General features: G+C 37.3%; 1 protein-coding gene across 2 annotated transcripts; it reads right to left on the reverse strand.

Annotated features, from left to right (window-relative positions):
• Positions 1-1,948: 1,948 nt before the first annotated feature.
• LOC128202646 (metabotropic glutamate receptor 7-like) lies at positions 1,949-23,375 on the reverse strand. 2 transcript variants are annotated; one of them, XM_052903661.1, is made up of 13 exons: positions 22,655-23,375; positions 22,258-22,399; positions 20,052-20,151; positions 15,843-15,955; positions 14,688-14,816; positions 13,719-13,798; positions 12,637-12,847; positions 7,217-7,380; positions 6,384-6,569; positions 6,139-6,261; positions 4,831-5,000; positions 3,529-4,495; positions 1,949-2,538 (listed from the first exon to the last, which is right to left on the reverse strand). In XM_052903661.1, exons 1-13 carry the CDS (start codon positions 22,905-22,907, stop codon positions 2,045-2,047), a joined length of 3,132 nt encoding a protein of 1,043 aa, XP_052759621.1. In that variant the 5' UTR covers positions 22,908-23,375; the 3' UTR covers positions 1,949-2,044. The 2 variants fall into 2 exon arrangements, with proteins under 2 accessions (XP_052759621.1, XP_052759622.1); XM_052903662.1 differs by lacking the exon at positions 22,258-22,399 and having other exon boundaries at positions 22,655-22,792.

Below are 23,375 nucleotides of genomic sequence, written 5' to 3' on the forward strand. Positions count from 1 at the left end.
GATACGAGCGACACATGTATCATCGTTTGCATGTGAAGCGTATATATAGTTTTATGTAGGAAACAAGAGTTTTATGAGGAAACCAACTTGTCCGGCCTTGTGACCGCTAACGAAACTCACATATGCCCAGGTGGAAACTTGAACTCGGGACGCCTAAGTGAGAAGATAGCGCACTGATTTCTGCTTTTACGTTTCTTTACATCATTGGCTTTTATCTATAGCATTGTCTAATATATTTCATTCTTTGTTGTTGTTTTTTCTGTTTTCAAGGGAGAACTTTTGTGGAAGTTGCAATCGACATTGGTACAAGCGATTATACTTGGGATTGATACGAGAAGTTTGTAATCAAGAAGAGTACATTTCAACACCAACGCAGTGATCTTCCCTAGCTTACACAGTGATCTCCCCTAGCTTACGCAGTTATCTCCCCTAGCCAACGCAGTGATCTTCTCTAGCTTACGCAGTGATCTCCCCTAACAAACGCAGTGATCTCTCCTAACCAACGCAGTGATCTCCCCAGCCAACACAGTGATATTCTCAAACAAACAGTTTTCTCCCCTAAACTTACGCAGTGAACTCCCCTAACAAACACAGTGATCTCCCCTAACCAACACAGTGATCTCACCTAACCAACGCAGTGATCTTCCTTATCCAAAGTAGTGATATCCCTGACCAACGCACTGATCTCCCCTAGTCAACACAGTGATCTCTCCTAGCCAAAATGTAAAATCTTACGTATGTCTGACTCATTTTGACTTGACGATACATAATATGTAATTTTTGACAAAGAAGCATGTGTTAAAAGTTCGGAATTCATGTGCTTTCCTTTTAAGGACAGAAAGTAATCCCTTATGCAGCCAACTGTATAAAATTGGATAAACCATCTACTAACAACACTGTTTGGTTGTATAAACATTGATTAATATATACAATTGATTTGACAATAAACTTTTTTATTTAAAAGGAGGCATCATCCCATAAGCTAAAAATAGATCAACTGCTAAGCTCACCCTAGAAACAGAAACAAACGTATGACGTTTTCTCCGTTCTATATAGGTTTTCATTATCATCCCCGCAGAACCGAATGTATCGGGAGGGGAATATTGTGTTGGCGTTGTCCATCCATGCCTTTTTTATTTTGTAGGGATTGGTCAGATATTGTTCAAACTTGGTCAATTATTGTCCTTGATAAAATCTCGACCGCTTATAAAAATGAGTCATGGGATCAAAATAGGTCACTAGGTCAAATCTTAGAGAAGCATTTTCACAACACAATAACATTATATCAAACCAATATTGATGAAATTTTAACAGAATGTTGTCTTTGATGAACTCTTTGATGAGCCCTTGGACAAATTTAAAACTGAGTCACATGTGATAAAAATGTAGCTCATAAGATCACATCTTAGATTATATTTACCATATCATGGTAATGCTTGGTCAGATTATATTCAAACTTGGAAAAACAGAGATGATATATCCGCTCCAATCTTCATGAAACTTATACAAAAAAAAATTATCGATGGATTATTTTGGAATCAGGTCACACGTGGTCAAAAACTAGGTACGTCTGTGCGTCAAATCTTACAAAAAACTTACAAAAACCTTGTGAACATTATTGATGCTATACATTTTCAATGTTTCTGTCCAATACGCATGAAACTTCGCTGGAATGTTTTCCGTGATGAAATATTGTATTTGTATGATACTGGGTAACATCGGTTTCAGAAAGCAGGTTACTAGGTCAAATATAAATGGTACACTGTAAAAAATATTTTATTTTAAACAATTGCAAACATTTCAACATCAGCTTAAGTCTGTGAATGAGTTATTGTGGGCGTGAGGTTTTGTTTTCTATTTTTTCCTTGACTAAACCGGCATGGGTTCGCTACCAAATAAACACGGTGCACGGTGGTTTCGACCGGTACCGACTTTCAAGACACCAGTCTGTAGATAACATGAATTTTATTGCAAAATAAATATGTATATATACTAGTAGGTAATTTATAAAATGGTATGATGATACAATACAATGCAAAGTTTGTCAGAGATGAATAACTCTGACCATTTTAGAATTATCTTCTTGCGACGGACACGTGACCATAATATTTGGCAAATGAGCGGCATCCATACTGCGTGTCCTCTTTACCGTCCGTCGCTGCTTCCGGCGGGATCTGAATGTCCTTAAGGAGCGTCTCGGGACGCCTGTACTGATACCGTTTCCGGTATCGGCCTCTTCATCAATGTCCGAGTGTGAATCGATACTGTTTTCTAGAAATTGTTGTAATCTTTCGTCGCCCAAGTCTGTGGAATTTCTCGCCGCGAATTGTGTTACTTCGTCTTCCGTAAACGGTCGATGCACTGGCGGGGCTGATTTAGTGGAACGATCCGAGTAGAGGCTATTATTTGATTGGTTGAGGATGTTTACGGAAAGAGCCGAAACAGACAATGCAGTCCCGAAACGTTGCGGGGGTTGTCCGTTCATAATGGAGGAATTATCGGATCCAGTATTTGGATGCACCGAGTGCCAAGTGGAAACTGTAAAAAATATTAAAATGAATGATTGGTAATAGCGTTATTCTGTTTCATATGAGTTGTTATCGAATTTGATCAATCGATTAAGTAAAATAAATATAAATATCGCTTATACATTTAAACAACCTGCTTTATATGACATAATAACTATTGTGACGTTAAGACAATGAAGAATGCTGATAGAGAAAGCTTTAAAATGTAAATCGAACCGTTTGAACACCTTCATGTTTTGAACATTGCCATTGTGAGCGTTGCCATTGAGAACATTTAAGGCAGTAAATTTGGAAAACAAAACATTAATCATGTGAATATTGAGATTATTGAAATACGTAATAGAAGGTAATAAAGAGCGTTCTATTTGCTATAGTTGAACTATGTCAATGTAGGAAAAATGACAATTTCGCTTAAAGAATTGTTGTGATTATTAACGTTTAGATACGTCATTGTAAAATTTGTAATTGTGTAATTACGTGTTCCTTGCAATAGTTAGATTTTGTTGAGATTACGAACGTTAAATATGTAAACGTTGACCTCGAGACCGTCATCATTATGAATGAAATCATTAGCATTTCTAATGTAAACGTTCATGTGTGAACGTGGACATATTGAGGTAACAAACTTTCCACATTAAACGTGAAGTTCCTTTGAGAATTACATTTTCATTTGTGCGAGAACACTGAAAGCTTACTAAACCTAATTCAAATATCAAATACCTGCATTGGTCATGAACGACTTTGTTAGCATTGTCAATGTGAACGTTGACGTGTGAACGTTGACGAGTGAACGTTGACGTGTGAACGTTGACGTGTGAACGTTGACGTGTGAACGTTGACGTGTGAACGTTGACGTGTGAACGTTGACATATTGAGATATCAAGCTTTAAGACATTATACGTTGAGGTAAGCTTCAAAGGGCATGTACACACATGTATACATATACGCGATCACTTAAAGCTTACCAAACCAAATTTAGAAGTTTCCAATTGCTAAATACCTGCACTGGCCATTCTACTGAGGTTACTCAGGTTGTTAATGCTGACCGTCTCGTAGCTCTGGGTGCGTCGCCTCGACATCACATTTTCTCGGGTGTTTTTCTGGGGTCGGAAAAGGACCACGTACACTTTTGTGATGAACAGCGTAATTAACGTCACAGTAGCGTTGATAAATGATGAAAAACACAGCGCCACTATCCTGATAGTGTTATCAGTCACTGAGAAGTATATTGAAATGAAGGCTATCCAGAGGACGCAAAAGGAGTATGATCCAAATGTGATATAGCGAGTTTCGTTAAACCCGTCGGGTGTTTTTCTAGTCTTAATTGCGTAATAGATGCAAACAATCATCAATAAGAAAGGATACACTAACGCTCCAAGATAAGTAAAGTCTTTTGCATCCTCACAAACTCGCACGTTGTCCGCACGTGTCGGGTGCTCGTGAATCACCGCAGGCCTGTCTGATATCAGCCACGTGACAAGGGCAGCTAACTCTACAGAAACAATAGCTGACGTAATAAGTAGCTGCGATTTCGCACTTATGTATTTAACTTTCTTGGGTTTACTAGTGTGTATATTAAACACTCGATAAATTCTGTTAGTCTTCACTAAGATGGCCGCGTAACAAACAGTGTAGCTCATCCCTAGCATAAACCGTGTCGTACCGCAGGACACTGGCGTAGGGTAAGCAACAAATGCGAACGTGGAAAGGTAGGACATCAAAACGCCGAAAAGTAGTACAAAACTAAGTTCTTTCCCCGATGCCATAATAAGAGGTGTTTCCCTTTGCCAGTGGAACAATGCGGCGATGAGGCAGGTGATTATCGCCCCTAGGCATGACATTATGATCGCTACTATGGCAACCACGTGACTCATGTCAATCGTATCTTCCGGTATATCCGAACATCCGGTTTTCGACTGGTTCGTCTGTTTGCCAGGAGGACAGTCTAGACACGACTGGTTATATGTCTGAAAAGGACAGTTATACATTTTGGCAAATTATTTGAGCAGTATGTATTCAAACAATTTAAGCAATTATAAATATTTTACAAAAGAAGTTAAGAATTAAGTAGTGAATTAAAGGCTGATTCGACGCATCTCTACTACAGAAAATGTTAAAATGAACAAAAGGTGGAAAGAAAAGTTTCATTATATGCAAATGCTATGAATCACACAGGGACCGATCTGTCGTATACCTCAAACGGGCCTTAAAAATGTTTCTTCTTAAACTGGGCACCATCTTTGTAGTAACCTTTTGCCGAATCGGAACTCCACGGCCATTTTTTTAATTATCAAGAACTTACGTTGAGATATTGATATTCCGGGCACGTGTGACACGTCCAGCAGCACTTCCGGTTTGGTAGCGTATGTGTCGCCTGGCCGGCTACGCATGGTCTAGAACAGACCGAGGGGCGGTAGAGCGAGGAAATGTCCTTAAGCCAACGGATGTTCTTCTTGAATCGGCGCCGGTTCTCTGGGGAAAATATTTTTTTAACGAATAAAATAAAGGAACAAAAGGCTTCCAGGGCACTGAAGGAAATGTATGGATTATCACTAACGTTTTCAGTGGCAGAGGAGGTGGAGTGCACACGATATGCGTCTCACCATAAACTGACTGTTTAGTGATTTTTTCCTGTAAATACAGTCCTGTTAGTCCAGTGACTAATTGAATGTTATCTTTGGGGTGTGTAGGGTACTACTTCTTGCTGACCGTTGGCACACATTCGTCTTTGTACGATATATATTTAGTTTGTAATTGTTTCTAATAGAAGAACATTTCAAACGAATATATATATCATCCCTATTTTACTTAACCTGTATTCAAAGAGAAGGGACGCAACCATTGAAAAGGCGCTTATATTTTGAAATATTACTATTATCTAACCCATCGAATGGTCAGTCTGTCACGCATTCGGAACTCCTCGGCCATTTTTTTACAAAAACAACCTCGGATGTATGCCGGTGCATCAGTTGAAGTAGTTCATAAAATTTTGAATTATATCATTAATTAAATGTAGTGTTTTAGAGTTGTATTTATTAATCTAAGTTTAAATTGATTGCCATTTAATTGTATTATTGCATACATAATTAAGAATCCCAAGAGTTAAGTCACAAAGTTTAACTGCTAAATAAAATTACTACCCGATCTACTTGCAGCGGACTTAAACGTACCACATTTTGAGTATGTAAACCGTCCAAATACATCCGAGGTTGTTTTCGATAAAATGGCCGAGGAGCTCCGAATGTCTGTCACGCGCTATATTACGTTTGTAAGTTAACGTGAGTTTATGGTATTTATAAGCATTTTTAGATTGTAGCTTGTCTCATGTCTTGCACGACAGTGTTTTAAAATTATCAACGTTTTCCCTGTTGCTTAACATTTAAGTAAACATTAAGAATGTCAAAAATATTACCGTCAATGTCTCCAAGACTAAACAAAGGACGAGCCCTACCGTCAATGTATCCAAGACTACACATAAGGAAGAGCCTTACCGTCAATGTATCATAGAATAAACACAAGGACGAGCCTTACCGTTAATGTCTCCTGGAATAAACATAAGGACGAGCCTTACCGTTAATGTCTCCTATAAAAACATAAGGACGAGCCTTACCGTCAATGTCTCCAACCTCTTCCCATTTATACGTGTTGGATGTTTTGTTATGAACGTACTGCATGATGCTGTACCGTGCCGGACCACTAGTGTTGTGGAACTTAAAGCGGAAACCAGCAGGGTCTGTAAAAAAGGTTAAAAATCAATTTAAACCTATATATATCGAAGAATATTAGCAAATGGACTTGCGACAAGGTAGACCACTGCTTGTATTTAGGCCATTCAACTTTACAACACTCACTCACCGTCAAATGAAACGTTCTTTAAGTATCCTTTTGTCATAAGGTCTTCAGCTTTTGCTTCTTGAAGTTCGTAACAGATATCCTTTTCTATGGTTCCGCACACACCTTCATGCCAGGCCTTCAGCGCATACGCAAAAGCGTACACCGCGTCCATTACAGCGTACGTGTTCCAGTTCCGGTTGTAGGTGCCTTACATTGAGAAAGATAAATTAGATAACCAGTTAAATTGTCAATGAACAACAATGGATAATAAAATCTCGGAAATGCTAAAAGGTAGAATACATACACAAAACGTTCACATAGTTAAAGGGACATGCTTATGGACGGAAAATAAGTTTTCCCGGTAACTTATCTAAAACACTTATTATATTATTATTTTTACTCCATGATACCGAAATTTCAGACAAAATACAATGAAAATATAAGAAAAGGGTTTGCTGACCAACGCCTGTTGAGTCAGGAAAAAACGAGAAAACCGTCGCTTGAACCACCAGGGCACATGGATTGTTTTATAACACTGTACGGATATTTTGACGCGTTAAGAATACAAAAAATAAACATCGATAACATCATGTGATAATAGTCAATCAACCAATCACGCTACAACGAAACGCTAAATTCTGTTAGTAACGCCATTAAAAATTGAGGATTTCAAAGATAATATTTGAGCATGTATCAACATTTGTTGAAGGTTCCAGTCGTCAGTATTTTAGTTTTAACACTCATTATGATTTGCCACTGTCTATTTCTTAATAAAAAATCGTTAAAAGTGCATTTTACAAATCATGAACGGGTCCCTTTAAGAACATTGTTTGAATAAATTATAAAATCACAACCTCTTTCCTCAGACAGGTTCAGTTTTGGATTACATGTTCTTGCTAAATGGGGCGTGTGTTTTTTCCCCGTGTCGATGGTCTCATTTGCCTGGGTTGAGCAGTTGAATACTTGGTCCCAATACTCCCTGAACCAGGGGTCTTGTTTGTGGCTGTCAGGGCGTAGACTGTAAATCAAACAAAGACCGTATATATATATGAAGGTGTGGCCCCTCTCGGGATCCGACATACCGCATTCTTTTTTAGAGTAATCGGAAATACCTTTAATATCAATATCGAATCAAATGTTACTAAACTGGTTGATTTGCGTAACATAAAAAACACACAGTCATACGCCTTTATCATATAATGTGTTCATTTATGTACACTTGTACAAATCAGTATTTCCATGGATACATTTTATTCTTCACTTTATCAGTGTCGCTTTTATAATCGATAATTGATCGAATTGGCTCTTCTGATTATTTTCCATGATCGATAACGACTTTTGTCCGATTTTCAATCCCTTATTTAAAGTATAGGCCGCGTGGAATTCATACGTTTTTCTTTTGTTTTAAGTGTAATCTCTATTTTACTGATGTAGATGTACATTGTGTAAAATTGGTTTTAAATTACCTACTAAATTTAATTGATTTTTCAAATATTATCATATGTCACTTTTATATTGAATCGACAGGACCAATGATTTGAGGTTAGGAGTCGAATAGTCAGAGACCTCTGAACAAGCCTCTTCACATGAGCCATACAGGTATAGGTCTAACTATGTTACGGTGAAAAGGGACTCTCTTTCAGGTAACATATGTTTTAAAGCGCTAACACATTTGTGGCAGGCATTCAGATGCCTTACATAAAGCTTTTACACATTTGTGGCAGGCATTCAGATCCCTTACATAAAGCTCTTACACATTTGTGACAGGCATTCAGACCCCATACATAAAGCCCTTACACTTTTGTGGCAGGCATTCAGATCCCTTACATAAAGCCCATACACATTTGTTGCAAGTATTCAGATCCCTTACTTGGGTGAGAGTGGTCTAGTGGTACAGGTGTCCGCCTCTCATCCAAGAGGTTGTGGGTTCGATCCCCACTAGGGGTACTTTCTCATGGCCTCTCAAAAAGGACACAGTACTGGTTTCTGCCCAGGAAACGGACTCGAGAGTGATCTTATAAGCTATCAGCTTTCGTCTCAATCGAGCTAAAATAAATTAGTATAAACCAGATCCCTTACACTTACACTTTTGTGGCAGGCATTCAGATCCCTTACATAAAGCACTTACACTTTTGTGGCAGGCATTCAGATCCCTTACATAAAGCCCTTACACATTTGTTGCAAGTATTCAGATCCCTTACATAAAGCACTTACACTTTTGTGGCAGGCATTCAGATCCCTTACATAAAGCACTTACACTTTTGTGGCAGGCATTCAGATCCCTTACATCAAGCCCTTACACTTTTGTGGCAGGCATTCAGATCCCTTACATAAAGCACTTACACTTTTGTGGCAGGCATTCAGCTCCCTTACATAAAGCACTTACACATTTGTGACAGGCATTCAGATACCTTACATAAAGCCCTTACACATTTGTGGCAGGCATTCAGATCCCTTACATAAAGCTCTTACACATTTGTGGCAGGCATTCAGATCCCATACATAAAGCCCTTACACTTTTGTGGCAGGCATTCAGATCCCTTACATAAAGCCCTTACACTTTTGTGGCAGGCATTCAGATCCCTTACATAAAGCCCTTACACTTTGTGGCAGGCATTCAGCTCCCTTACATAAAGCTCTTACACATTTGTGGCAGGCATTCAGATCCCTTACATAAAGCCCTTACACATTGTGGCAGGTATTCAGATCCCTTACATAAAGCACTTACACTTTTGTGGCAGGCATTCAGATCCCTTACATAAAGACCTTACACTTTTGTGGCAGGCATTCAGATCCCTTACATAAAGCTCTTACACATTTGTTGCAAGTATTCAGATCCCTTACATAAAGCCCTTACACTTTTGTGGCAGGCATTCAGATCCCTTACATAAAGCCCTTACACTTTTGTGGCAGGCATTCAGACCCCTTACATAAAGCCCTTACACATTTGTGGCAGGCATTCAGACCCCTTACATAAAGCACTTACACTTTCGTGGCAGGCATTCAGATCCCTTACATAAAGCCCTTACACATTTGTTGCAAGTATTCAGATCCCTTATATAAAGCCCTTACACTTTTGTGGCAGGCATTCAGATCCCTTACATAAAGCCCTTACACATTTGTGGCAGGCATTCAGACCCCTTACATAAAGCCCTTACGCTTTTGTGGCAGGCATTCAGATCCCTTACATAAAGCCCTTACGCTTTTGTGGCAGGCATTCAGATCCCTTACATAAAGCCCTTGCACATTGTGGCAGGCATTCAGATCCCTTACATAAAGCCCTTACACATTTGTGACAGGCATTCAGATCCCTTACATAAAGCCCTAACACATTGTGACAGGCATTCAGATCCCTTACATAAAGCCCTTACGCTTTTGTGACAGGCATTCAGATACCTTACATAAAGCCCTTACACATTTGTGGCAGGCATTCAGATCCCTTACATAAAGCCCTTACACATTTGTGACAGGCATTCAGATCCCTTACATAAAGCCCTTACACATTTGTGGCAGGCATTCAGATCCCTTACATAAAGCTCTTACACTTTTGTGACAGGCATTCAGACCCCTTACATAAGCCCTTACACATTTGTGACAGGCATTCAGATCCCTTACATAAAGCCCTTACACATTTGTGGCAGGCATTCAGCTCCCTTACATAAAGCTCTTACACATTTGTGGCAGGCATTCAGCTCCCTTACATAAAGCTCTTACACATTTGTGGCAGGCATTCAGCTCCCTTACATAAAGCTCTTACACATTTGTGACATGCGTTCAGATCCCTTACATAAAGCTCTTACACATTTGTGACATGCATTCAGATCCCTTACATAAAGCTCTTACACATTTGTGGCAGGCATTCAGATCCCTTACATAAAGCTCTTACACATTTGTGGCAGGCATTCAGATCCCGTACATAAAGCTCTTACACATTTGTGACAGGCATTCAGATCCCTTACATAAAGCTCTTACACATTTGTGACAGGCATTCAGATCCCTTACATAAAGCTCTTACACATTTGTGACAGGCATTCAGATCCCTTACATAAAGCCCTTCAGACCCCTTACATAAAGCCCTAACGCTTTGGTGACAGGCATTCAGACCCCTTACATAAAGCCCTTACGCTTTTTGTGACAGGCATTCATTTGTGGCAGGCATTCAGCTCCCTTACATAAAGCTCTTACACATTTGTGGCAGGCATTCAGCTCCCTTACATAAAGCCCTTACGCTTTTGTGGCAGGCATTCAGCTCCCTTACATAAAGCCTATAAAGCTCTTACACATTTGTGGCAGGCATTCAGATCCCTTACATAAAGCTCTTACACATTTGTGACATGCATTCAGATCCCTTAGATAAAGCTCTTACACATTTGTGGCAGGCATTCAGATCCCTTACATTAAGCTCTAACACATCTGTTGCAGGTATTCAGATCCCTTACATAAAGCTCTAACACATTTGTGGCACACATTCAGATCCCTTACATAAAGCCCTTACACTTTTGTGGCAGGAAATCAGATCCCTTTCATAAAGCTCTAATATATTTGTGGCATGCATTCAGATCCCTAAGATAAGGGTCTAACATATTTGTGGCAGTAATTCAGATCCCTTAAATAAAAATCGTTCCCATTTTTGGCAGACATTCAGAAACTTCCATAAGGCCCTTACACACTTATTGCAGGCATTTAGATCCCTTAAATTAAGGTCTTCATTATTTATGGTATACATTTAGATCTCTTACATAAAGCTCTTACACATTTGTGGTAGGCATTCAGCTCCCTTAAATAAAGCTCTAACACAGTTGTGGCAGGCATTCAGATCTCTTACATAAAGCTCTTACACATTTGTGGCAGGCATTCAGATCCAAAACAAAATGTCCTTACACATTTGTGGCAGACATTCAGACCCCTTACATAAAGTCCTTACAGATTTGTGGCAGGCATTCAGATCCCATACATAAAGCTCTTACACATTTGTGGCAGGCATTCGGACCCCATTTATAAAGCCCTTACAGATTTGTGGCAGACATTCAGATACCTTACATAAACCTCTAACACATTTTTGACAGGCATTCAGACCCCATACATAAAGCCCTTACACATTTTTGGCAGGCATTCAGATCCCTTACATAAAGCCCTTACACATTGTGACAGGCATTCAGACCCCTTACATAAAGTCCTTACTTTTTTGTGGCAGGCATTCAGATACCTTACATAAAGCTCTTACACATTTGTGGCAGGCATTCAGATCCCTTACATAAAGCTCTTACACTTTTGTGGCAGGCATTTAGATACCTTACATAAAGCTCTAACACAAGTGTGGCAGGCATTCAGATCCCATACATAAAGCTCTTACACTTTTGTGGCAGGCATTCAGATACCTTACATAAAGCTCTAACACAAGTGTGGCAGGCATTCAGATCCCTTACATAAAGCTCTTACACTTTTGTGGCAGGCATTCAGATACCTTACATAAAGCTCTAACACAAGTGTGGCAGGCATTCAGATCCCTTACATAAAGCACTTACACTTTTGTGACAGGCATTCAGATCCCGTACATAAAGCTCTTACACTTTTGTGGCAGGCATTCAGATCCCGTACATAAAGCTCTTATACATTTGTGGCAGGCATTCAGATCCCTTACATAAAGCTCTTACACATTTGTGGCAGGCATTCAGATCCCTTACATAAAGCTCTTACACATTTTTGGCAGGCATTCAGATCCCGTACATAAAGCTCTTACACTTTTGTGGCAGGCATTCAGATCCCGTACATAAAGTTCTTACACTTTTGTGGCAGGCATTCAGATCCCGTACATAAAGCTCTTACACTTTTGTGGCAGGCATTCAGCTCCCTTACATAAAGCCCTTACTCTTTTGTGGCAGGCATTCAGATCCCGTACATAAAGCTCTTAACTTTTGTGGCAGGCATTCAGATCCCTTACATAAAGCTCTTACACTTGTGTGGCAGGCATTCAGACTCCATATCCATGTAACTATCAACATCTAATGTAACATTCATAGCACGCGTTAAGATTTTTAGATGGTGTTGTGACAGGCATTCTGATTTAAATAATGATTATATCCTTGCAATTGTGGCAGGAATTGGAGTTTTGTAATGGGAGACATTTTTATCCCTAATATAAACTACATACCTTTGTGGCAGGCGTTCGCATTACTATGCTTACCGTTTGTGGCAGTTATTTCGGACCAATAACTTAAGCCACATGCACACCAGGCTTGTAGCCAATAACAATACAATTTTAAACTCTACTCACCCCAAAAAGTATTTGTCAAAATCAGGCACTTTTACTATTTTCGGCTGCACCCCGATAGCTCCCTCGGCGACTTGACTTGATCGGACCGTTCTTCCAGTCCATGCGTCACTCCCCACCCACCGGAAACGGTTCTTGAGATTGAGGTCAGAGGTCACACTGAATACTGACTCTACAATGTCATCGGAGGCGAACAGAATCACCACTGTCTTACCTGTAATATGGTTTAACTTAAATGTAAAATATGACAGAATATAGCTATTAACAGTCGGACCCCATTGGCTCGAACTCGTTTGGTTCGATTTTTTCTTTAGCTCGAACTGGATGTAAATTACCGATTTCTTTATACTGAAGAAAAGCTTTCCCGTTTTGTTCGATTTTTTCGAGGCTCGGGATACTTTCGCTGGTCCCTAGGAGTTCGAGCCAACGGGGGTTCGATTGAAGTATAAAATATCCAACCTCATACTTGTCCCAACATTTATCAACAAAGTGTTTACATGTGCGATAGATTGATTACAAACGAGGACATCGCAAACAATATCCATGTACGACCAAGGAACAATTACAAATGTTACAAATTGTTCATTGTTAAATATTGGGTCAAGCCTTGGAATGGTCAATGAAAACACGGTCAATGGCAAAGTAATTTTACCCCTAATGTCAAGGGAAATAACCAATACATTTTTTGTCTTATCTGGTCTGTTTTGAACGACTGATAAGTCTGGAAATGTTTTAGGAACCACATTTCTTAGAATTCAAAATGTCATAGTTACATGATTGACATTTTGTTCGACTCCCTGGATGTCCAGGTTCATACATCAGGGGCGTCTCCAGGAATTGACGTTAGAGGGGGCGTAACTTAGGGGCGAAAGTACATGGCATAAACCGTTTGCATGTAGATTTGGGGTTACTCAATCAAGAACATTTTAACAATTTGTCGTCGAAAATGAAGCATTATAGGCGTATTTTTTTTTCTCTATTATATTGACATAAAAAGTAAACTTGGACGATTTTAAATCCGCTAGTGGACATCATGAGCAAATGATTACATCCGAATTAAATATTTATTTGAATTTGTTACTTGCCTTCAGTGTTGTTGTGGACAAGTAGAGATTTTACCACGTCTTCTATTTCCGCTCGGTTGATGTCCTCCGAATCAATAAATCTGCAAAGGAATTAAATACTTGAATATACAATTCAATTCCAAACGTTATCAAAGAACTGACAAATTACGTTCTGCAATGACATACGGTCATGAGTAAATCACACTAATAGAAAAGCAATATTGTGATGGTGTAACATGGATGATAATTAAGTTCCTTATTCCTTTTTCGAAAAGGAATGAAAAAGAATAATGAACTAACTTATCATCCGTAGGCGTAACTTAAAGTTGCTAGTCTCTGCATCCTCGGCACCCCAGCGTATCATAACCTGGGATGATACGCGGCACCCCAGCGTATCATAACCTGGGATGATACGCGGCACCCCAGCGTATCATAACCTGGGATGATACGCTGGGGTGTCGAAGATGAGTCTCTGAAGATTTCACAGTGTGCACAATTGTGCAATATCATGGAAATCGGGAATATGGGACTTAAAAAGTGCCGTTTAATTCCTGAAATGTTGTTTCCTATAGTAATGCCTTCATGGTTTCAACAATGTGGGTTTATTCATCTTTATGTTTACCCGGTGCTAGTTCAGGCACTTTTTGAGACCTAATTCCATTTATTAGGCACGTACATGTATATATAATGCCATGTTGTATGACATATTGAAGAAAGAAGAAGTTATAATTATACCCCTTTGTTTTAAATGGGAAATACAGAAGTCAATAAACCTTTTGAGAACGTCAGGGCTAGTATTCAATGTTGGATCTAAGAACGATGTAGCTAATCGGATTACTTGTTATTGATAATAAACGAATGGGATGAATGACGTATGACCATAAAATTAACATAAGTTGTATTTTGAATACCAAACAGGTGAAATATGAATTCTAGTGCTTTACCTTAAAGGACAAGTTTTGTGACATGTTTAAGCCATGCTATACATACCGTTTGACCTTGTACGCTTGTGCTATACATATATCGTTTTGTTGTGCGTATTTCTCTATCTCTCCATATCCCATAACCCCGTAGCTCGTGTCCTCATAGATGACCGTTACGTACGTCCATTCCATTCGCCTGTAGAATCCACAATAAAGAAATACTGTTAATCTATTAATGTATTAAATCCACAATTAAGAAATATACTTCATTAATTGTTGCCTCATATCCACAATAAAGAAATATAGTTCATTAATTGTTGCCTCATATCCACAATAAAGAAATATAGTTCATCTATTGTTGCCTCATATCCACAATAAAGAAATATAGTTCATCTATTGTTGCCTCATATCCACAATAAAGAAATATAGTTCATCTAGTGATGCCTATACTCCACAATAAAGAAATATAGTTCATTTATTGTTGCCTCATATCCACAATAAAGAAATATAGTTCATCTATTGTTGCCTTATATCCACAATAAAGAAATATAGTTCATTTATTGTTGCCTCATATCCACAATAAAGAAATATAGTTCATTTATTGTTGCCTCTAATCCACAATAAAGAAATATAGTTCATCTATTGTTGCCTCAAATCCACAATAAAGAAATAAAGTTTATCTTTTGTTGCCTTAAGCAATATAGTTTAGCTATTGTTGCCTCAAATCCACAATAAAAAAAGTTTATCTTTTGGTAACAAAAGAAATAAGTAATCTATTGCTGCCTCAAAACCAGAATAAACAAATACAGTTTATCTTTTGTTGCATAAAGCAATATAATTATTTAATCTATTGTTTCCTCAAATTCACAATAAAAGATATAGTGCACAGGCTTATTATTCTGGGCCGTTCCACCAAGAATCCCAAGAGTGGTTTTGAAAAGTTTCAACAGTAATCATGCACTCATGAAAAAAACATCTCCAAAGTTCACAACCGAAATTTGAATTTACCAAAATTGGAAAGATAATGTGCTTTACACGGTGTTTTGGTATTACAAACTTGAAACCACGTGACTTTTTTGTATATTTCTGTTGCAGATTAGATTGATGTTGTTATCATGATAATTTAGTGATCATAAAGTGGATACAGGTCACCGTACGGCTTGTTTTTTACCCACCTTTCTTCTCTTGAGTGTTTAACAAGGAAACATTACGATGAACTCACGTCAGTATCTGCACAATGGCTAGCGCCTGGTGACGGTCTGACGGCACAGTACGCAAGAAGAAGTCGTAGCGGCTCGTGTCGCTCAGCTCAGTACTCGTGGCTCCGTAGCTAATCTGGAAAAAAAGCTTGTTCGGTTGTAAATTGAAGACAACTTCTCTAAATAGCCAATATATTATTGTTAAGGAAATAACTTAATATTTGGACGATCAAATTTAATGTTACCGGAGCGGGTCCAGGATTTTACGTTAGAGGGGGCGTTATTTAGGGGCGTAACCTTTTGACTTGCACCACTTCCCTCATAACCAAGTTTATGACATATATTTTTTTTCTCCGATAAACATATGAACTCACAATCCCCATCTGCAGAAGTCCTTCTCAGACAAGGAAGTAAGAAAGTAAGTGCGATTACTAACATCATTTATAGAAGTGGCTATAAAGTGGTACTCTCAATATTGTGTCCGCAATCCACTTAAAATGCAGGAATAATAATATAATGCTAACATCATCTAGAAATATTCGAATAAAAACAACCGGCAGAAAATTGTATAAAACTTGGATAAGTTGTCAACATGCTATTTCTAGGCTAGTTTGCACAAGTTGGCTTACTTTAACGAAACTTAAGAATTTACCAGTTATATACAATTGGCTAAAGCCCCCAACATCACGAAATACTTAAAGCTGCACTCTAACAGAGTGATCGTTTTGACAACTTTTTTGTCTTCTAACAAGTTTTGCGAATGTGCATGGAAACAAGTGAAATAAGACTTCTGACAAAAAATCAAATCGCAGATTTTCATATTTAAGTTTAAAAATTGAAGTCTTTTGCATTTTTCTTAAACCGTTAGTAACGCTTTTAGCAATAAAACATTATTTTTTGAACGGAAATATGCAAATCTGCAATCTGATCTTTTATCAGCAGTCCTATATCACTGGTTTGCAGAAACTGACTCATTGCAAGACAAAAAAAAAGTTGTCAAAACGGTAAATCTGTGAGAGTGCAGCTCTTTAAGTGGACTCCAAATCTCAACTCATTTTACTATAAACATCAAAAGTCAATAAAAACGTATATATATAAATATATATATTAATCTTTTTAAAAGCGAATTCCCTATGCTGATTAATGATTTTGGACAAGATTTCCAAGAAAAAATATACTACAGCAAAAAAATGTAATTGAGCTCAACTCGTTTTTTAGCAACAACTCAAATTATTTCTAGCTCTATAGTAAGCTTTCTTTGAAGCATTGAAAACAAATCCACAATTATCTTGTCACCCGTCCGTGTAAACTTTTTTTTTATCAAAACATGGGATGAGAAAATTCGTTTTTAAAATAAGTAGAAACATTTTGAATCATACAATGCTTTTATGTGGTAAAATGAGTTGATATCTTGATTAAGTAATTTTGTGATGTTGGAGCGTGATGCGATGCATGATTTTTATATTAAGCATATATATTCTGATAAATTATAGTATAAAGTAAAATTAATACATTCAACACATTTGCCATGGAGGCAAAGTATATTAGTCAGTAAAATAAAAGTTGAACTATATTAATATAAATAGTATAATGATAATTAAGAACTGATTCGATAAAAACAAGAACATACTTTTATTATTTCAACTTAAAGCCGCACTCTCACAGATTGACCATTTGGACAACTTTTTTAAATTTGTGTCTTTGAATGAACTAATTTTGCGTAAATATCTGGAAACCAGTAATGTAATACTGGTGGCAAAACATCAGATCAAAGTGTTTAACATATACGTTCGAAAATTGAAGTTTTATGGCCAAAAGCGTTACTTACGCCTTCAGAAAAGAATGTTTTTTTCGACAAAAACATTTATTTTCGAACGTAAATGAGTAAAACTGTGATCTGATCTTCCGCATTCTTATATCACTGGTTTCCAGACCTTAACGCAAAAATTGGCTCATTCTAAGACAAAAAAAAGTTGGCAAAACAGTCTGTGAGCGTCCAGCTTTAATAACATTAAACTAAATAGATGTTTGGCGGTACAATGGCGTACATGTACAATTATACGTCATCGCGGTAAACCGCTGACCACAAAGTACCTAAACGTACTGACAAAGGTTCAATGACTAGGCTAAACAACAAAAACCTCGAACAGTAGTGTTTTAAATTCCATCCTTATATATAGTTTATATATAGTTTACATTTACATATCTGTGTAAATACTTTACATAAGTTGCGTATCATTGAATATGATATTTATTAAAGCTGCACTCTCACAGATTGAACGCTTTGACAACTTTAGTTTTTGTCTTGGAACAAGCCAATTTTGGCGAAAGACCATGGAAACCAGTTAAATAAGATTGCTGACAAAAAATAAGACCGCAGATTTTTATATTTAAGTTTAAAATTTTATGTTTTATGCATTTTTCTTAGACCGTTATTAACGGTTTAAGCCATAAAACATTAATTTTCGAACGGAAATATGAAAATCTACGATCTGACTTTTTGTCAATAATCTTATATCATTGGTTTGCAGATATTTATGCAAAAAATGCTCTTTCCTAGACAAAAAATAAAAAAGTTGTAAAAATGGTAAATCTGTGAGAGTGCAGCTTTAAGACAAAGAGGATTGGTTTCAGTTTAAGATCGTTATATGTTTCACCGAGTGATCATCATAACCTATATTTCACGAGTGATGTACCCACAAGTGTCACGCTTGTTCTTGGTGTTCAGGAAGTGAAATGCATTGCGGTTTCCCCTTAAAAACACTTCTTTCTTTATGATATGCCTACACATGATGAAGTAAGCAAGAGCTGTCATAGAGACAGAGCCCTCGACTATTCCGCCGCTTTTAAGTTTAAAGGGGCGAGACACCAGATGTTTCCAAAATCGGCAAATACATTATTTCCACGAAACAAGCCTTGAATTGTAAATACGAGCTTATATGAGGCTGATTATACATAATGTCACATGCTTAAAATGATATGTTGTCACTGCCTCAGTTTACCCGATTAAAAATAGAACATAATGGTTTCCCAGTTAATAGTGTGTATTTTTAGAATGTGAAAGTCACGTGATTACAGATACATATACCGACGCTATATTTAAATTAAATGGGATTAACGTGGTATACAAACCCAGTCAATTTAGATTTGGAAAAATGCTCAAAAACTGCGAAAGATACATGTGTCGTAAGCGACGTCATACATAAGATTCAATACGTTGTACACAACGATATCAACTAACTTTAAGTCAGTTTGTGACAATTATCTTTTTTCTTGCACTTGTATCATCTGGTGTCTAGTCCCTTTAAGGATTGCAAAGTTTAGTGAAACATGCATGTATCACTGTTAAGAAAGATTAAATGCAAAACCTTTACCAGAATTTCAAAGCCAAATAATAAAGGGCAGATATTTGAATTATATTCAAGATAGAGTTATACATCTTGATAAATTAATTAAGTTGTATAGTTGGGAATAAATATCTTAAGTTTCAATGCAATACATGATGTATTTGCTGAGATAATGACTTAGCTCTCTTTATTATTCGAATAGTGGAGCTAAAATGAAATTTAATTGTAGTTTTAAATGATCAGAACGTAGGCCAAAATATACGCAAACGTAACGTCGATTAAATATTGTCCCAGCCCTGTATGCGCTGAAGTTTGATATTAACGCGAGGACGGGCTAAACATTCAAAACAGTGAAAACATATTCATATTTTCACTGTTTGAAAAAGATATTTATGAAAAATTCAAGAGTTCAACTTCACAATTCAGGATTTCACGATTTCAATAGTTTGATATATCACGATTTCACGATTTTGTGATTTAACGATTCCATGGTTGGACGTATTCAACAATTCAACAAACTCACGAAGTAGTTAGTGAATTCGTCAACTCATGAAGTTGAAATCGTGAATTCGTGCAATAAAAATATTGAATTCGTGCGTTCTTGAAGATGACATCGTGAAGTTATGAAGGGGAAATCATGAAATATTGAATTTGAGAAGTCACCATCGGTCTTTCGTCGATTTCGATTAACATTGGACTGATAAAACCACCGGAAAAGAATACAATAAAGCAGTAAACAAATGAAAATACTATATGAGATTGTAAAATGATTGTTGGTTTTTCAAACAAAAACACGCTTAGTCTACATTTGGTTATGTAACAAAAACAATCCATTTTCATCATCTTATATAAAACGAGTTTGCACAGACGGGAGAGGCTTGATACCTGTGGAATCTTGAACAAGCGGAAGAAGGTGGCTAGCTGAATGGAAACTCCGGAGGTGGCGGCTCCAACCACGCCTATCAACTTGCCCTCGGTCTTCAATCTGAAATGACAATCTAGGATCTATAGGCGACTAATAAGGCCAATCCAAATAGATGAAACGTTCTACGGATTTACCGCATCTATATTTCTTTGTCGGTATTAGATAATTAACTTCGTATTTATTTAAGTGTCTTCTTTAATTGAGACAATTAACATCCACCAACATGTTATAAACATGATTTCTCGATGAGTAAACACGCATGAAAATCGTGTGATGTTATATGTATTTTCATTGGACGACGGATATATCCGAGGCCGTCGTACTTTTCCGTATACTACAGTATACAATTAAAGCTGTGCATTGGGAAAAAGATCTAGCGGAAGTGTCAGTGACAAGGGATTAGTGGCCGCTAATAAGTGTTTATATGGCTTCACGGGGTAAAAAAATAGTGGCCGCGGCCGCTTTACACAGGTGGCCCCTAATGCACGTCTTTTCTATAGTAAAAACGTACAGGGGGATTTTGAGTGGCCCGATAAGACAGGTGGCCCTTTAAAGAGGTGGCCGTTCAACCAAGTTTGACTGTATATGCAAAAAACGTCTGTTAATATTTTTGTTTCCTATAATAATTGTAATCGCATATCGGCCTCCAATGGGATAGGGCTAGGTTAGCTATAGCCACAATAATGTGAACTTCTAGTGAACTTTGTTAACATTTGGATATTCATTTTGTTCCCTTAGCATAAGGTGGCCAAAACAAAGATCGTCAAAGACTTTGAAGCCGCTGCTTAAATGGACTATGTTAGCTATGGCATGATGTCATAATATTGACGATCGTTTTGCCAGTTGCATCATAAAGATTTTAAAATATGTTAAACTATTACTTAAAGCACACTAGGCATAATGCGTATTGTTTGCGAGAAGTTAACAAGGCACACATCATCCAGCTTTATATCAAGCCGTGGGATGATTATTATGCAATGTCGACAAAACATTTTAAAGATCAAAGCAACAACATGTTACGTATGTTGAAGGTATGTCTCTGTTGCTTTGGACATGCAGATAGGAATGCTATGAGTCATAAATTTACACATTCAACATCGAGAAACATAAACATTCTTTAGATACATAAGTTTGTTTTGTTTATAATTTTGCAATGCATATAAAACAAACATAATACATGTATCTGTTAAGTCAGACTTTCGCCAACTATTAATATCGCAAAACATTGCCCACTTTATCATACTGTAAGACGCACTTGAACAAATATAAAATCGTTTTTGTAATTGATAACAGTTTGATAATTAAGTACACAAGCATCCGAAAACAGGTACAATGAATATGATTTTAATTAACGTTTACTGACTAGACATCAGTGGCTGTATGCAATAAGCAACTTAGATTGAACTTAAAATCAAGATTAGAAACAAGTGTTTTGATTGGCCTGTATATTTAGCTGACCAATAGGCTGAAGGGAATCACTGAGACATGTCTATGGATAAGAATAAGATCAATATTGAATACTGGCCCAGGGCTGGTATTCAATATTGGTCTGAATTGGATCTAAGAACGATGTAGCTAATCGGATTACTTGCTTACCAATACAGTGAATGAAGTCAATGATGTATGCCCATAAGATTGACTTGTGATGCATATTGAATACTAACTCAGACAGTCTCAAAATCGGCAAATGCAGTATTGCCTCAAAACAAACCTAGATTTGCCAATGCGAGCTAGTAGGAGGCCGATAATACATTATTTTTAACATGATAAACGCACCAATCATATTGCTGTCTCAGCTGTGTTTCCCCGTTTAAAGGAGGAATAAATCATATACGAGTATGGGTACAGATAAACATACTGAAGCTATTTTTAAACTTACGAGGATTCACATGGTAGACAACCCTAGATGAATTTCAAATTGGAAAAAAATGCGCAAAAACAGCGAAAGATACGTGCAAAGTTAGCGATGTGACACATCAGTAAGAAAAATTCAATGCTTTGAACTCAGCGATGTCAAATGTATGTAAGTTTTGGAGAATTTCCTTTTTTTCTTGCAATCGTATTATCTGGTGTCCCTTTAAAATCAAAGTTCAATTAGCTCGATGGTATTGACGTTTCGTTACAATGTTGATATATAAAAATTGTATTCGTAGAATTTCAAAATACTTTGGTGTGGAATCGTCCGTGCACTTGAACATTGATTCGAGCCCCAATGTGTAAGTTCTGAAGGTTACGTATTGCTGTGCGCGCCTCAGAGCCTCTGTGTCACTATAGCATGTGTCGTAGGCAAGGGTTCCCAACTTGAAGTCTAAAAATTGCAAGTGTTTGAAATTGTAGATTCGATAAATCATAAAGCAAGGGGTCAGCTTCTCAGCCCAAACAATGAGACAAATTCTTACAGAATTGGAAATTAAAATAGTCTTTTAAACAAGTCGTGTTAAAGTTTAGTTCAGTACTATTGTTTCGATATCATATATAATATTTATAGCCCAGAAATAGACTTATTTTAGAAATACAAGTAGCAGCTGAATGCAAAATATTCACATTTTATATCACTACTTACTTTTCCCTTTTAAAATCTCTGTATTAACTTTATTCAGCGCAAAAAGTAGTGCCTCCAGATTTTGTATTCCTGACTGGTCCTGTATGACGTCACCGCACGTGCCTCCCTCGTGAAGGTTGTGAATTGGAAATAGTGCGCCAATTAAGAAGTCTCCATGTATGTCAACTTTTTGGTTGTTAGTTTGCTGGGATAAGCACCTTGTAAATAATGTAACACAAGTTGCAGCCACTAAAATTTTCCAAAGAATCGCCATTTAACTGATGTGCACTAAAACATAAAGTAGTCAGTTAATGTGACTATTGGCCCGTTCTAATGTTGGTACCCGTATGGCCTTCGTCTTTTACCTCATGTATTCACATAACATAAAGAGTGTGTTTGTATGCATACAGCGGTCCCGAAGATATATGCATATTTACACGAATAATTAAAAAAAATGATATGCTTGTGTATGCACACAGAATTAAGTAATCATAATACATGCACACCAAAAATCAATCCTCAGAATCCGGTCAAGTGATAATTTATAAGCACGTAAAATGAAAACGGTTACTCCAAATGCACAAAACCTCTTTAACGTAAGATGTCCTTAGATGTTGAAGCAAACGTCCTTGTCCAAACAGTTGGATATTAATCAAACAGCGAACATACACAATCTACTTTTCATCATCTTCCGGAGCGTAAATAAGTAGTGTCACTTGACGGACACTTGATGCACCGTTTT

This window comes from Mya arenaria, chromosome 9 (genome assembly GCF_026914265.1).
Source record: "Mya arenaria isolate MELC-2E11 chromosome 9, ASM2691426v1".
Classification (NCBI taxonomy): domain Eukaryota; kingdom Metazoa; phylum Mollusca; class Bivalvia; order Myida; family Myidae; genus Mya; species Mya arenaria.

Bases quoted from the DNA above. Each gene is read 5' to 3' on its own strand.
- LOC128202646 (XM_052903661.1), bottom strand. From the start codon at position 22,907: ATGGCGATTCTTTGGAAAATTTTAGTGGCTGCAACTTGTGTTACATTA. The intron at 6,570-7,216 runs GTTGTGATTTTA...TCTCAATGTAAG, and splicing joins GAACCTGTCTGAGGAAAGAG to GCACCTACAACCGGAACTGG. The intron at 4,496-4,830 runs GTAAGTTCTTGA...TGTCCTTTTCAG, and splicing joins CGGAATATCAATATCTCAAC to ACATATAACCAGTCGTGTCT.